We start from the raw sequence: 17,472 nt of genomic DNA, 5'->3' as shown, positions 1-17,472 counted from the left end.
TTTCCAGAGGCTGAGCATGACTGTGACATGTAAAAACACACACGCCACGCTGCGTCACAGAAACACCAACATAAACATGGAGACAGACGCTGACAGTGTCCGCTACTAGCAGCACCTCGTCCTGCTGCAGACTTTACCCTCACATTTAATTTTTTTTTTATTTAACCTTTATTTTACCATGAATAGTCCCATTGAGATACAAAGTCTCTTTTTCAAGGGAGTCCTGGCCAAGACAGTTTCACAAATAGAACAGGACAAAACATACAGTGGCAAGTAACTATTACATTGATTTATAAATTAGCAGTGTTAAGCTTTAAAACATGTGCACAAGCTGATCAGAGGATCCTTTATCCTAGTTTTGAAATCCTCCAATCGAATTAAACAGTCCAGTTTCAGGCGACCCTGAAGCTCAAACCAAGAAGACGGAGCAAAGCCATTAAAAGCACTTTTACCAAAAACAGAGTGAGTCCAAGGAATGCCAAAAAGAATTTGTCCATGGGACCGAAGATGACAGCCACTGACAACTTTAGGAGTCAATAAAGAGCATTAATAAGACGGCAGCTCCTGGAGTATGGCCTTATAAAGAAAGACATACCAATGCTCAATTCCTCTGTTGTATAAGGAAGACAAGCCCACCTTCTCATACATACATACACATACTGACTCAAAGAGAGCTGGAACACCTCTAAAAAATGTGATACTTCTCCCAGGAGTAGAAGAATCTGTTCAGGGGTTTTTAAATTGTACGAGCGTGTGTCTGTACATATCAAGATTTACACTTTACAAACATATATACATAAACTTATAGTCTTGATTTGTGGTACAATGGATTGGGACTAAAGACAAATAACATGGATGGCTCAGTCATTTACATGCACAAGCCAGGATGTTTACCCATCCGCCCACACACACACACACACACACACACACAAAGACACAAACACACACACCTTGCTGTCGATCTCGTTGCTGCCCAGAGAGGTCTGGATGACGTATAGCAGAGCATCTGTCAACCCGTCACACTCCCTCATCCTCCGTCTCGCCTCCTCACCTGCTGAGCTTACATTCCTGCAACACACACACAGAAAAAAAAACACTGGTCAGAGTGTGTGTGAGAGTGTGTGTGTGTGTGTTATGTGTCTGTGTGTTTTGTCAAATAGAAAGTGAAAGACAAATGAGGAAAGAACAGAATTTGTGAGGATGGAAGATAAGACAGGAAGACAGATAAAAGCGGGGAAAAAGCTGGTAACGAGAGGCGTGAGAGACGGAGGCAGAGAGAGAGAGAGACGGAGAGAGAGGGAGAGAGAGGGAGAGAGGGAAACCTGGCAGCTCTCCCCAAACTAAACAATTGAAAGGGGAGCATTAAAATTCTGGATACATCTCAATCCATGCCCCGAAGGCTCGCTTCAATCTAAAGCACTTGACTTGCATCCAAAAAAAAAAAAAAGCTGCTTAACTCAGACAGTTGGTGCCTGAACTTCACAGCAACACTCAGCTCTGCTTTGATAATTTGAAAATATTGTTGCGTTTATTATTAGCAGCTTTGCCAATATGCTGCAGAGAGAAAATAAATAGAAATTGAACTGAACTAGAGGCACAGGTTGGATCTGTTTGGGTTTCTACATGGGCTTGTCTGTGTCACACTCAGTACCAGACGTTGACTCATTATCCTGTGTCAGTAAAATAAATATGAAGCTGAGGTGTGAGGCACAAACTAGAAGCAGTATTCATATTACCCCCGTCAGAGCTTGGTCCATATTAAGAATTTGAAGCTGTCAGAAGCAAACCTGCAGCTGACACTTCCGGCCAACACATGCATAATTAACTATTTACAAACCCATAATGGTTCACGCCTTTGCATTTAAAAAGACATAACTCTGAGGGATGTCCTATCTATCATCATCAGCTAACAGTAAAAAGACATGAAGTTCAGTCACCTTCATCAGAGTGTGACAGTGCTTACATTGTTGTAAGACTAAAAGCCCCTTTGAGGTGTTTTTATCTGGTATTATTACGCAGCTTTCTTACTGATGTTCCAGCTGTGTAAGATGCTTGATTCTGATTGGTCAAAACCTCTTGACAATAGTTATTAACTTTCACTAACATGAACAACACCAGAGTCACACTGATCACACGTCATGTCAAATCAATCCACAGAAAAGAGTTCAGACACATTTATCTTCTGCTTGTTGACCCCATAGACTGTAAGGTGAGGGGAATCCATTAGCTTCTGTTAGCATCAAAACAATGTGGCTAAAACGTTAGCTTCGGTTAGCATGCTAAATCGGCAGGTTATGGACATTTTCATCTTGTATCCTGTCCATCAATGTGATGAAGGAGCGGAGCAGGTGAGAGAAACTTTAGGTTAGTGGTCTCTCCAAAGAAAGTTAAACCATGAGCGGTGGTGATGATAGCAGCAGGGTTCAAAGTTGTGACAGCAACAGAATGAGATTTTTTGTCTGTTCTTATTTTTCAGCATAATTAAAGATAACAGTGTGCTTTGTCTGTGTTGTTACAAATCAAATATAATTTTAAATTAAGGTAGAACAATTTGTTTTTAATTTAGTGAAAACTTTGGAGAGGAAAAAATACAAGAGGCAGACTGTTTTAAAAACAATTTTCAAAAGCAAACTTCCATTTTGCTTTATTATTTATCATCTAGTTCAAATGTGTTGTCACTTTTAAATTCAGATACTTACTTCTACTGAATTCTTACATTAAATTATTATAGACATGAATATTATACAGTTCATATATTAATTGGATTGGTGTGGGGGATGGGGAGGGGTCCTCTTTTTTATTTTTAATCTATTCTATTTTATTACTCCTTTTATTATTTCTATGTACAGCTCTTTGTGTTACTATCACTGTATGAAAAGTTATTTACAAATAAAGTCTGATCGAATCTGAAAAAGACTCAACACAAAAGTTCCTAATGTTAATTTCATAACACTGAAATTCATAAATTTTATTTATTTATTAGTTTATTTGACAGGGGCCATGCAAAACAAAAACTGTCAAGCCAGAGTTAGCTATAAGCTAATTTTCAACTGTGGGCCCTGGGCAGGAAGATGTTAACAAATGTACAATACAAACGAACAAAAAAACATACTAGCATTTAAAACAATACATAGACTACTCAACACAGTCCATCACTAAGAACGACACATTTAAAATTACATTTCATTGTCTCTGATTTGATGCATTCAGATGATCACATGATTGTTTTTCCTTGAGCCATAATTTCAGTTTACTTTTAAAAACACTGAGGCTTGTACAGTCTCTAATGTGAGTCGGGATTGAGTTCCATTTTCCTGCTGCTCTGACTGAAAATGCAGACTGTCCAAATGCAGTCTCTTCTTGTGTTCCCTGTGTTTACTTTTGGATTATATTTCTTAGACATTTCAGTATGTTTTGTTTGTATCCTTCATTCTTTTGTTTATTAAAACCTTTCATTTTAAAATCTGCACTTGGGTCCTCCTGCTGTTTTCCCCATTGTGACTACTGTAGAGCCCAGAGACTGTGTCAAACATGGATGTTGTCTCAGCGGTGTTACCCGTTGGTTTATGAAGAAGAGGTATGGGGCCTTTAGCTTGTTAGCTACATGCCTATCAAGTCAGCCACATCCCTAATATGTCAAATTATGCCAAACACGTACAGTAGCCCTGGTGTCTTCAAAGTAGATTAAACATGTCAACATCTGCACAGTGGGTATGAACTGAGAAATGGGCTACATAGACCTCAACTGTTCTCTGTTCCAGGGTGTGACCTTGTTTATCAATCAATCAATCAATCAATCTTTATTTGTATAGCGCCAAATCACAACAAACATTATCTCAAGACGCTTTTACAAACAGAGCAGGTCTAGACCACTCTATGTCAAATTATGAACAGAGACCCAACACCAAGACAGGGTAAGACTCAGTCTGACCCCACCTTAATCCATCATGAGCATTGCACATCGCAGTATTTAGCTAGTTACAGTGGTGAGGAAAAACTTCCTTTTAACAGGCAGAAACCTCAGGCAGAACCAGACTCATGTTAGACAGCCATCATGCCTCGACTGAGTTGGGTCTGGAAAGACAGATAGAGGGGAGTAAAAGAGAGAGAGAGGTGATAGTGATGAGTATAAATATAAACCTTTAACTCAGGTGTTAGCAGGGTCTCCTTGGCTTTTGGAGTCAGCCTCAAGTAACCATCTGCAGTTTTTGGAGTTCTGCATGGCTTCATTTTTCAAGACCAGAGGTTGCCGCTTGATACAGACACAACTTTGATTTTTGATTACGTTGTTCCACAATGATCTTTGTATGAGAACAATACTCTCTGAATCTTATCAATGAGGGGGACATGGGTGTCGCCCAACATCTGGTAAAACAGAGAGTAAGAGATCAGAAGCTCAACAAACTAATTATAGAAGTTTAGTTACCAGGCGTCAAAATCTTTAGTCAAAGGTGAAATGTCCAAAGAGCTGACAAGCAGGACAATAGAGGTGAGATGAGGAGACAAAGTGATAGTACGACTGAATAAGTTCATCCATCATACTGGCATAATGAAGAGATCACAGCTGTTTCACCAGTCTATGAGATGAGGTCAATCATTTATTGTACTGATGTGAAAGAGAAAGAAGAGAGAGAGTGATAGAGAGAGAGGAAAGACACAAGAACTCAATTAAAACTTCACGTTCACGGCTCTCCGCTTCCCAGAGAAGGTCAAGTCATTTTCACCCACTTTGAATGCTAATGGGCAAACAAGCAGTGGATGGAAAACCCGCTGCAGAGTCACAATTCTTTGTGGAGTCGATATGAAGCAACAGAACAGTGAAAACACTTCACCTTGACTAATGTTTAAGCACCGGAGACAGGAGGTGGGAGCATGAAAGAGAGAGCGAGGGTGTTTTTCTTATTGCTTTAATGCTCAGCCTTGAATATGCTGACTTCTACCCAGAATCTCATCAAGTTCTTTATCTGTTGCGTTAGCTTGGGTGGAGGTGAGGGCGCCTGGCTCTGCAGCATAAATGCTTCACTGAGAGAACTTTCACTCTCATGACAGAATGTGTCCCTGAAATCATCTTTTGTTCTCTACTTCAGAACTGAGAAAACACACTAAGACTTGAAAGCTCTTACTGATAGAGCTAAATTAACTAAGCTTTGGTTTCTTTGTTATAAATCTTTCAACCAAACTGTGACAAAGAAAAGCAAGCTTAAGTGTGCGTCACTTCTGATTTCTCTATTTGGGGATAAAGAAAGAGTGCAGAGTAGTTTGAGGTATTCCAAATATTTATATAAGAGCTCTTGAGTGACTCTCAATCTCAAGACTTCAAGTACCAACTCTTTACCACGGCGCTTGGCATCATATGGATGCACAATGTATCCTTCAGAGCCTTTATGAGACACACCAGGCTTTAAACTACTAAAAACTGTTAGAACACAAACTCTGCTGCATTAATACCCTCTGAAAAAAACATTGTTACTGACCAAGTAGACTGTCTTAAAAGATGGCCAAAATGACAGCTCCCAAAAAAGTGGAACCGAAAAGGCAGAGCTCTCCCCTAGATCAAACGGGAGAATCAAAATACATGAAGACATCTCTCTTAAATAATGGTTCCTGTCTTTTTAGGCATTTGTTAAAGGTGATATATCATGCAAAATGGACTTTTTAATGGTTCTCTACCTGAAATATGTTTCCCTGGCATGTCTACAAACCCCCCGAGAATGAAAAGAATCCATTCTGCCCCTGTTCTGATTTCTACACCTTTCTGTAAATGTGTGTGAAACGAGCCGTTTCAGACTTCCTTGTTTTTGTTACGTAACAACAATATCCGGTCTGTCACGGAGTCAGAGCTCAGAGCTTGTTCAGCCCATAGACTGTATAAAATAATACTGAATCCCTCCTCCGTTTTTCATTACCTGCACACGTGTGCTAACAAGGAGCTTAGGAGGGAGGCATGCTAGTTGTAGGCTGTCTTAATAAACACAAAGGTCGGTTTTACTCCCCACGTCTGCAGATTTGAACATCTAGTGGATGATTTTTATTTATCATGGATAAGTGCTAGCGCTAGTTAGCATAGCCATATAGCTACATGTTCGTAGCTGTAGCTGTGTACCAAGACACACGTCAACATACTGACAAATAAAACAACAAGAAACACTAAATCTGTGACCAATCCTTCAGAAAGGTCCTGCTGCAGGCGCCTCTCCGTCAGGATAAGATTCTGGATCAGATTCAGAGGGTTGAAGTAACACGATCTGTGAGCAGCCGTGTATATTCAGCCAACATGTAAACATTAGATCAACGTGCTGGAGAGCCGAGGCCACATCCACTTCCCGAGGGGGCGTGGTCAGAGAGAAAACAGAGTGTTCTGAGGAGGGCTGAAGAAGAGGGTTTTTCAGGCAGACCAAAATCTGATTTCAAAGTGTTTTTTTGAGCATAAACTTTAAAGACATGTTTTGGGGACCTCTTAGACCAATATATATTGATGAAAAAAGCGTGATATGTCACCTTTAACATGTTGATGTATATCTACATATCCATTTTTTTGTTATTTGATGCTAAAAATGGTGTTAGATGTCATGACTGACAGCCCAGTTGAGAAATGCAGCCACCGGGTTAGTAGAATAAAAGGAGGAACAGTGAGAGAAAATGTGATCGACATCTTTTTCAGATGTTTCTTAAATTTCCTCCTAGAAGGTTTTTCAGAGAAGTCTACGTCAGATTCATGAACGCTTCTGAAACAGCAGAATTCTTCTCACATGTTTTCTTGAATGCCATGTCCTCATGAGTTTAAAGTTCAATGTTCCCAATTAGCATAGATATATGCCCCTTAAATGCCCAAATAAGGGCATGACACTGCAGGGCCACCCAGAGAGAGCACACAGGCTCATGAGAGTAAGAGGAGGGACATCAGATATGTGCAAAATAAACTCCAAGTGAAAACTTGATTTAGTTGTCATGCAACAGAGGCAGAGTTGTTTGAAGTGAAACTCAAACGAGCTGATTTTATAGCCTCAGTGAAATATATTCACTGATATCACTCGAGCAAAGATCACCTCCATCAGAAACACTGTAACCAGAAAAGGATGCACAGCAGATGAAGTGAAATAAAAAGTATGATCTGAAATCTGAAAAAAGTTTCCTGAGACAGTCGAATCTCAACTTTCTCTCCAATACTCAAAACGATTGGACCGTGACTTTGTTCTAAAAGCTGTAAAATGATTGACATGTGACAGATCAGTCATTAAATACGGATGAGTAAAGGTGAGTTATTGTTGGTGAAGTTTTCCTTTATTGCCTTATGTCATGTTATACATCAGGTTCATATTTCATGTTTCATGTTTGTAGGTCCATGTATTGAGCCAGTAAAACTAATTCTGATCTGATTCTGATATTTTCTAAAATTGTTACCTGATTGTTTATTACGTATTCATAATGTTACATGTTGTAGTTTAATATAAACATTGCAAAATGAAAGTAAAAGTTGATTAAATCATTTTTTTTTAAGGAAAGTCTTAATTATATAAAGGAGCTAAATGAAGGAAAACATGTTATACAACGCGTCAGAGTGCTCTTGAGTGATTTTAGATTGTGTTCTCTACTACACTCAAATCCCAGATAAGACAACTTTGGTGGATGTCAGTATCTTCAACATGATTTTCTGAAGGACGGTTGGTGAATGAGGCTCATTGAGCTTTCCATAACTGTGAGCGTCTGCTTCAAAGTGACACATGTTGCACCATGACTCGTTTCATCTGTTGGTTAAATATGTGTTTGGGACATCGATACCTTGGCTTCAAGAGTTGTTCCCTACTCTGGCTCCAAAACGCACAAGAAAGTCTATGGCAAGATTAGAAGAAATCAGACACTACAGCCTGTCGTATAAAACACAACAGAAACATTTCTGGATGCACATAAGAGATGCTAAATAACATCTCGTGGGTCTGACAGCGATGCAGCAGGGTCTTTCTGTTGCTTAACGCCACTTGAGTGGCTGCTTGTTGCAGCAGCTCTCTCTTCATTGTTCTTTTTTTCAACCTTTTTTTTCATATCTGTTTAGTTCTCTCTGTATTTGGAGCCTGTCATGACTTTTAATGACTCATTTGTTAGCCATAGACACCAAACTGACTGCGTTTGCAGAGGTGTTTTTACTATTTTTGTTCCTGTGTGTGTCCGGAGATCCTGCATGTATCCATGGTAACATTGTTTACATACGAGATCAGCTGGGACAGCAAGGACGACGTGCTGGTACTGAGGTGCAAGCTAAGAAGAGACGACATGGACCTGTCCTTCCACTCACCGTTATGGGGAATGTAAGATCTATCTACGATAAGGTGGACAAGCTAACCCAGCACCAGAGGGAATACTGGCAGGGTAGCATCATGCTAACAGAGCTAACACCGGACATGATGCCACATTGGAAGGATTTCCCCTGCTGTGGGCGGACAGGATACAGGAGAGCAAGACTGAACTAACTGGTGAAGAAGGCCAGCTCAGTCCTGGACCCTGTGGAGGTGGTGGCTGACAGGAGAATTATGGCCAAGCTGTCGTCTCTGATGGACATTTCTTTCCTATATATATTCTTGTTGAAATTCTTGTACTGTACACTTTTTTGTTTGCTGCTGTAACTCCATGAATTTCCCTGTTGTGGGACGAATAAAGGAGTATCTTATCTTATCTTATGACTGTGTGTCAGTATTTGATGACCTGGAGAGAGACTTTAATCTGCAGCTTGTTATCAAAGGTGTTTCCTGAGCTTCTATGCAGATTCCTTCACACACAGAATGACATGTAATAAAAAAAAAAACAATGCTGCAGTTGTTCCCGCAATGTTTTAAACTGTAGCAGCTGCTTGTTATGCACTGTTTAATAGCCTGTGTTTGTCTGGACACACTGCCGTGGAGTGGCCTGTGCACAGCTGCCCAACACTGTGGAGCAGAACAATACCATGAGGGTGTATTTCTGTTCCTGCAAGAAAGAAAGTATTTGTGTTTGTATCGGTGTGTGCGCTTGCTGCCTGTGCACGTGTGTTTCTGAGTCTAGTGGTTCTGTAATGAAGCATGAAATATTGTGACTTTCTGCACACGCCTTTCCTTCTGTGCGAGTTACTGAATAACACCGTGAGGCTTTCTTTCACTGAGGATTCCTTCTGCAGAAAATAGGCTGCTCACTTTTTTGGGGGGGTTGTGATGCATCCTCACATCTTGCTGCGTTACACCACTGAATATTGAGATAATGATCGCTTGCGTTTGACAAAGGTTTGTCACTCTAACATATGAGACTCTGGAAACTTAATCTGTACATCTGATTATTGCTAGGGATGGGCAATGGTTTTGGAATATTCGTTCACTTAGTAAAAAACGAAGAGTTACTTTGAACATTTTCTCATTTTAAAAGTACAAATTTACATCGTTTTTACTGGTGTGTGGATAGAATACGGTATTCACACCAGACAGTGGCTAGAGAGCGTCTTAAAGCTGTTTGCTAACTGCATTAAATAACAGAAGAAGAATGCTACCTGCATTGAATAACAGAAGAAGAATAATGCCAACTGCATTAAATAACAGAAGAAGAAGAATTCTAACTACATTGAATAGAAAAAGAATAAGAAAACATTATCGACAGTCGTGCGATTCTCTCTGTTTCTGAATCTCACACTACTACACAGGTATTTCCAGAGACTGAGCATGACTGTAAAATTTAAACACACACGCCAAGCTGCATCACAGAAACACTGACATAAAGATTGAGATAGATGCTGACAGTGCCCGCTACTAGCAGCACCTCGTCCTTCCATCCATCCATTATCTGGACCGCTTATCCCGTTCAGGGTCACTGGGGGGTGGAGCCAATCCCAACTGATTTTGGGTGGAAGGCAGGGTACATCCTGGACAGGTCGCCAACCTATCCCAGGGCATGGAGAGGCAGACAACCACTCACCTACACACTCACACCTATAGGCAATTTAGTGTGATCAATTAACCTGGTGAGCATTGCTGTTTTTGAAACAGCCTACTATACTAGCAGTACGTACTGATTTGGCCTAAATTCAGTATGTAGTATGTGAACAAGAGCAAAATGCCAAAACTACCCGGGTGTCGTACTGATTCGGGAACCTGTCTCAGTCTGCATCGGACCAGTCTCCCACGCGTACTGTTTCCCACAATGCACAGCGCTCATTAGGCTTTTTCTTTTCTCTTCTTTATTGATGGGGGGAACTCCATTTTTTTAGGTGCTGTGAAAATTATTAAATTCCATATAAACCACTTCCTAACTTTTTAAATAATAAGTGATGATAAAGAAGCAGTTTATCGATCAGCTTGGTCGTTGTTTACTTCCGCTTTCCGCAACCGGAAATTCAGTGACGTCTGGCCCAGCGTACTGCAACACAGATCAAACAGAACAGACAGACTACAGACTAAATTCAAACGCAGTTTGTAGTAAGCAGTACCTACTGCCTACTACATTAGTAGGTAGTATGTAGCTGGCTGTTTTGAAAACAGCCCATGTTTTTGGACTGTGGGAGGAAGCTGTAGCACCTGGAGAGAACCCATGCAGGCAAGGGGGTAACATGCAAACTCCACACCTGCAAACTCCACACCTGCCCAACTGGGGACTCAAACCACCGTGCAGCACCTCGTCCTGCTGCTGGTTAACACAAACGGGACATTAATGGGACAGCTGTGTGTGTGTGTGTGTGTGTGTGGGGGGGGGGGGGGGGGGGGGGGGATTATTTGAATAATCATGGAGTAGATGCCAATGATTATCAAATAGTATTTTGGCTTGAAATGCCCATCCCTAATTATCACTCAGACAGAGAGTGAATCTGAAATGGCAGATGAGTAGAGAAAGTCATATTTTCAGTAAAAAAAAATGTGCATGAACTCTAAAACCTGTTTGCCATGAGAGAGCACCTCCATTATTTTCATGCATGTGTGTGTGCGCATGTGTGTGAATGTCCTTAAATTTAAGTGGTAATCTCTGCTGTTTAACGAGTCCATTACAGGCTTACACTTCAACCTATCTGATGTCACTCCTCATTAATTCAAGTCTAACTCATTAGCCTGCATCGTTAATTAATTACCTACTGAGCAAAAAGACACAGAACTTGATTAAGCATCCCATTCAGAATTAATCAGTTGTTATTTTAGCTGCAGTTAAGTAACCGGAAAGAGCCACTGGTGCCAGTTTTAAATACCAAACCATTTACACACTTAACTCAGAATTTTTAAAATACATTGTGTAATCCTGGTAATGGCCATTAAATGGGGATACTTACATATTCTGTCTTTCTCAAGACTAATTATCAACATTTGGTTTATTCTTTGGAGGAATGTTCCAAAAGGAACATGGAGAAAAGTGTGGCAAAGCTGTGGCATGAGCCCTCTTCAGGAAAACAAATTAAAAACAAATTAAAATATTTATTGGAGTACTGCTGGGCCAGCATCATTAAAAGTACAGAAAGACACAGAATGCCGACCATGAAACGCAACGTCCTTGCTTCAACTCTAGCTGGGGATCTTTGTCGCATGGCTCTCTCCCTCGTTTCCTGTGTTGTGTCTACTGTCGTTTAATTAAGGCATAAAAAGCTAAGAAAAAAAAACTGAAGATACAAATTTTAAAGCCCAGGGAATGAGAATCACATTTTCCTCCATTCAAACACAGTTTTACTTGGAAGCTGCAGAAACAAACACAGCTCATGGTGTTCTGCTTGTGGTCACTGCTGCTCTGAAGTCAAGGTACAAGTTAAGCTGTGCTCCAAGGAACAAGATGTGTGTGTGTAATTTGTGGTTGGATGACTTTAAAACGCACACAAGAAAATTTATAAATATATATAATTACAGCTAAGACAACCTTTGGGGTACTGTGACTGAAATCAATGGTAAACAACACATTTGTGTATTTTTATTTGAAGCACCCACACACAGGAGAGAAAAAGTTCACTAACAAGCTTCCTGGTATCTGCAGGAACTGGCTCGGAAGTCATTAAACAGGCAAATTGGAGCTCATTTTTCAAAGGTTTCCTCTTCTAAAAAGATACTGAAATAGTTTCACATTCATCATTTGACATTGATTTTCATTTTCAAGGGTGCAACAATGTCTTTAGGAATTAAGTTAAGAGTGACTGAGCAAATCACATCAGTCTCTTTCTGCAGCTTTAGTCGTTGAAAGATTCCTGCAACATGTCCAGTAAGGATGTGAACATGAGTGAGTGCCAGACAGATGGCTCTCTAATGTTGCTCAAGGAACAAATGACTTTGTTTCCAACAGCTGGTGTGTGGTGGCTCTGCACAAGTGTCTGACCGTGTGTGTGTGTTTGTGTGTGTGTGTGTTTGTGTGTGTGTGTTTGTGTGTGTGTGTGTGTGTGTGTGGTTTGTGAGGGAGGCTCCAGCAGTAAAGGGTCATCACCAGATGGCCCTCGCTCATTATTATTATTGAAATAAATATGGAAACAAACACATTCATGAACTCATTCTCCTTATTCTTGATTCATGCTAACTCATCGTATCTCTCATCTGTGGACAGGAAACACATTAACAGTGCTTGAGTGATCTTGATAAGGATAAAAATAGACACACACACACACACACACACACTCACACTCACATGCACACACACAGGATTATACAAATGGTGTGTACAGTGTTGAGCCAGCAGGTTTTATCTGGCTTGGCTGCAAACCAAAAACCTGAAGGGAGGTAAACAGCCCCTGAACGAAGGATATGGAAACCCCTCTGCAGGAGCCCGCGTGTCTGGCCTGATAACACCATGTGTCTTGTGTGTGGATGGGATTAGACAACATATGGGTCCATCGTCATCATTAGCTGCTTGGCCCACATTTTATATAGGCATACAGGAACACTCAAACATACATGCAAATACACACATCAACACACTCCTATAATGGAAACACCTGACACCCGTTCAGTCCCATTTTCATATGCAGCTCCCCCGGGCAGGCTGGGATTTCTGAGATTGATTCAGTTTAACACCCCTTGCCTTGCATGCATGTGCAGAAACACGCACACACACCTACATGTGCATGCATACCAAGCAGCAACCTCAAAACATGAAGCCAATGCTGAAGTGCTAAAACCGAAGTTCATCCAGCGTCCACTAGAGGCTGTCTGCAGAAACACCGGAAACCACATACACACCCATTCAAAGAAGACGATCTTTACAGCAGAAATAAACATGTTTACAGCCTGGTTCAAAAAACTGTTTAGGGGCGCTGGTGGATGGTTTTAGCACCCCACATACAGAGGCTTTAATCCTCGTCGCAGAGGTCGCCAGTTTGATTTCCCGCCGCGACCATTGTCTGCATATCTTCCCCCACTCTGCTCCCCACATTTCCTGTCTATCTACAGCTGTCCTATCAATAAAGGCAAAAACGCTCCAAAAACCAAACAGTTTAGGTCTGAGTAGCCACTTTGTGCCGATAGAGATTTTTTATTTTTGTCAATTTTTAAGATATTTAACATACAAGTTTTGCCCATATAAGGGCATGGCTGACTTGATTGACAGGCAGGCACCCTGTAGCTGTTAGCGAGGAGGCTAAAGGCCCGCCTCTTTACCTCACACAAATTCGACAGAAGTTAGGTTGATTTCAGCATTTCCAATAAGGCTGCCGCCGACAGACCTGTGACGACACAGATGCTACGTCCATTTATTATCCAGTCTATAATGAATACACGTATCCAAGCTCACATTTACACAACTCAACCTTAAACACACAGATACATTAACAGGCAAAGACTGACACATGTACACAACAGGCATGCACACACCCTGGAGCACACATCCACACACAGTGAAGCGATAATGATTAAGGTGAGAGGTCTGAAATTGAGCTGAGGCACACTGAGGCCCGAACATTGTGGCCTCGTGTCACTTTAACCCCCCGGAACAGATACTGAGATAGAAAACAACCCTGGAGAGCAGCACAAACACCTTCATTACTCTCAGTGTCTCAGCTCTCCTCTCTATGAGATCCTGTTACTGGTTCCCTCTCATTGCTCTCCACTTCTATATTCCATTTGTTCTAATCTTTACAACTTTTGGCCTTTCCCTGCTCTCCATCCATGTCACTCCTTTACCAGCTCGCACAATTTGATCCTTAACTTCAGAGTGTGGAGCAGTGCTAGACAGCGTCATTTGTCTTCCCCTGTATCATCAGAAGTACACACACACACACACACACACACACACACACACACACACACACACACACACACACACACACACACACACACATACACACACACACACACACACACACACACACACACACACTACAGTCCGATAAACACCTCAGCGGGTTGGGTAATAATCAACTTGACCAAAAAGGAAAGTCTACAATTACACTTGAAAAAAAACTATGATAACAAAAAATGAAAAGATCAAGAAAAATTCATTTTTTGAATAAAACAAAAATCTATTTTAAGCATTTGTGATATCTAAGACTTCAGCTGCCAACGCAGTGCAGCAGAGGTGAATTGAGTTTGTGATATGTAAATATGCAAAAAGATTACACTTAAAAAACCTCAAGAGCAAACTCTTTCAAATCTGCATCAATAGATACCAAGAGATGTTCCGCAGAAAGAAAGGGGCTTCCCTTTTCAACCTTGTACACCACTCTTTAGATCTCTCCTCTGTTTTCACGTGTCAGAATGAGCCGAATTACGGCGGCAACGAGAGCAAACGCTCCGCAAGAGCCCAAACAATCCCCACCAGAAAATACAGACTTCAACTTCTGAAGTGATGCAAACTCAAAAAGACGTACAACAGCTCAAAACAAATACCATGGAAACGTGCTGCCGGGGAAAAAAGGTGGAACACATGCATTAGCTGTAAACATGATGGCGATGGGAAGTTAAAAACACGATCTGAGGAAACACATGAAGAAGAAAAGTGATAACTCAGTCATCATGATGATTGGAGAGAGAGGGGGACGAGACAGGGAATTTATTGGCCTTCAGATCATATAGTAACACATATAAGCCTTACAAGAGTTGTTCTTTATACCAAGAAAAATGTATTTATTTACATGTATTTGATATTTAAATGTATTTGTTTAAGACATGCTGTCCTCATGCTGACCTCTTGGCCAGGTCGCCCTTGTAAAAGAGGTCTTGATCTCAATGGGCTCTTATCTGGTTAAATAAATGTTAAATGAAACAAAAACATATATATATATATATATATATATATATATATATATATATGTTTAAATACTTCAGAGGTAATAGGACCTTCCTCCTATCTCAGTTCAGTTCAGACATCCCCATCCATATGCATGTGGACTAAGTATGAGGCTATTGAGATGTATCTTTTCCTGAAAATGAGTATTATCAACACTAACCTTACTCTCACTCGTATCAGAGTAAATATTTCTCATTTGTACTCTCCTTGATGCAATATTTACTTCAATCACAAAGCTATTAGTTCTCTGAGTGGGCTTTTTTCTCCAGGTATTTGTGATTGAGTTATTGTGCATAATCAATCCTGTAGCTCAGGCCCCTGTGGCAATTTCCTATGCTGTTCTGTTATAATACTGGAAACAACAGGCAGGGAGGTTTATGAAAACAACACTACACTTGATTTCAGCGTCCACATGGTTGTTTGAGCCACACTTTTTTTTTAAGTTTTGTATCAAAGAAGAAAATCCAGGACTGCACAGTGGTTGGAGATCCTCTGAGGAGGAGTTTGATGATAAATGATAGAGATGCATGACTTTAGAAAAAGAAGAGCTAGTGCTGGATCAAAGAGGCTGTTCATACCTAGAATTAACAATCCAACTGGGAGGTTTGGATCACAAGTGACCAGAAAGACGATAGACTATAGACCATAGACCATAGATAGATGGATGGATGGACGGACGGACGGATCAGATCTTACTTCACCATAACACATGCAAACTAACACAGAGCCCCATACACCATTCATAGAAAACATTCATTGATGACAACACAGGGTGAAGGATGCTCTCTGTCTCTCTTTCTTTCTCACACACACATGCTGCATGAGTAGAGAGCAGAGTGGACGATCACAGACTGACGTGATACAAACTTTGATTATATGAACAAAAGACAAAAAGGCTGACGTTATAAACAAACATTCAGACATTGATCATGCATTATATCATGGTCTGCAATGAAATACAGGACAGATATGCATGAAAACAGACAGATTGAAGGTCTGCACATTTCCTCTCAGTGACATTAAACACTTTAACAAACTATCACTGATCACACCTGTATTCTCCTCCTCTTTCTTCCTCAGAGAGGGATCTCATGCAGCCTCCTCTCTTAATACTGAGATTCTATAGGCCCTGTTTTTTTTTCCCCTTGTCCACTCAGCTCTAATATATTACTTCTACACATGGCCCGAGAGAGCTAGGAGTAAAACTTGAGACAGCTGAGAAATACTAAACCAGTCAAAAATGGTCTGTTACTCTATGTGATTGTTACTGTGGATAAAGGGAGAGTGGGCGGTCCTCAGTGCGCCTCCGAGACTTGCTTGGTATGTGTGCTGTGGGATCAGATCCTAGCATGCATTCATGATTAGTCACACCTGGAGTTAAGGCGTGTATCTTTAAGTCTGATCAACCAGATCCCACTTTAACATAACATGCAAACATGGTCAGAGTCTTCCCAGGGACTTTAAGGGGACTGGATTTGACAAGTAGCCTCAGGCGGAGTCAGAGAGGTCTGCATGCTAGTTAACACAATTAAGGATTGTAGATGTTTTGGCAAACCGCGCCTATACAAACTGGTATTCACACTCTGAATGAAACGGAACAATGACTACTGCAACTGGAGCCTTTGTTTGTTCATAGTGATTACATACACACGTTCACATACACACAGTGAAACACCTCATATACAAAATGATGTGAATACACACAAAACCCTGTTTGTCACATCTTCAGAATGAATTTGAAACGCTTTTGAGAGACATTGAATAGCAGGAGATAACCATTGGAAACAGCTTGCGAGGAGCTCTGCACAGCGAGTGGGACGGGGTTTAATCCAGAGGCTGCTGGTGGTTGATTGAGTATACAGCTCAAAGGGAGACTGCCAAGTGGACACTGAGTTTTTTTCTTCTGAACAGTCTCAGCCCTCTGAGGAGTTGGTGTGAGAGTGTGTGTGTGTATATAGATGAACAAATGTTGTTTAAGGGATCAAGGACAAGAGCTCCTTCCCTGACTAAAGACATTCAAGTCAAATACACACTGCTACAATGCAAAACCTCAGTTCTGCACGAGTGTTTGAGCAAGACACTGCTGTACGCATAATATCATAAAAAATGAGGTGCAGTCGTGTGGAATATCAGGACGATATGATTTGGTCAGAGGTACCAGGCTACAGGACGAGCTAATATTCTGCAGAACAGCACAACCTCAGAGGGCAGCATCAATCAATCAATCAATCAATCAATCAATCAATCAATCAATCAATCAATCAATCAATCAATCAATCA

The 17,472-nt window shown here is 40.8% G+C and overlaps 1 protein-coding gene across 2 annotated transcripts in view; it reads right to left on the bottom strand.

Moving 5' to 3' along the window:
• The window catches only part of ctnnd2a (catenin (cadherin-associated protein), delta 2a), a 518,337-nt gene that overhangs the window by 95,331 nt on the left and 405,534 nt on the right, over window positions 1-17,472 (bottom strand). For both annotated transcript variants that reach the window (XM_034706751.1, XM_034706750.1), the window contains exon 16: window positions 951-1,068. In XM_034706751.1, coding sequence (XP_034562642.1) covers window positions 951-1,068 — 118 coding nt within the window. The remainder of the gene's footprint in view (window positions 1-950; window positions 1,069-17,472) is intronic.

This window comes from Notolabrus celidotus, chromosome 17 (genome assembly GCF_009762535.1).
Source record: "Notolabrus celidotus isolate fNotCel1 chromosome 17, fNotCel1.pri, whole genome shotgun sequence".
Lineage (NCBI taxonomy): Eukaryota > Metazoa > Chordata > Actinopteri > Labriformes > Labridae > Notolabrus > Notolabrus celidotus.
The sequence above is the reverse complement of the archived record's forward strand: the minus strand, read 5'-3'. Positions and strand labels throughout refer to the sequence as shown.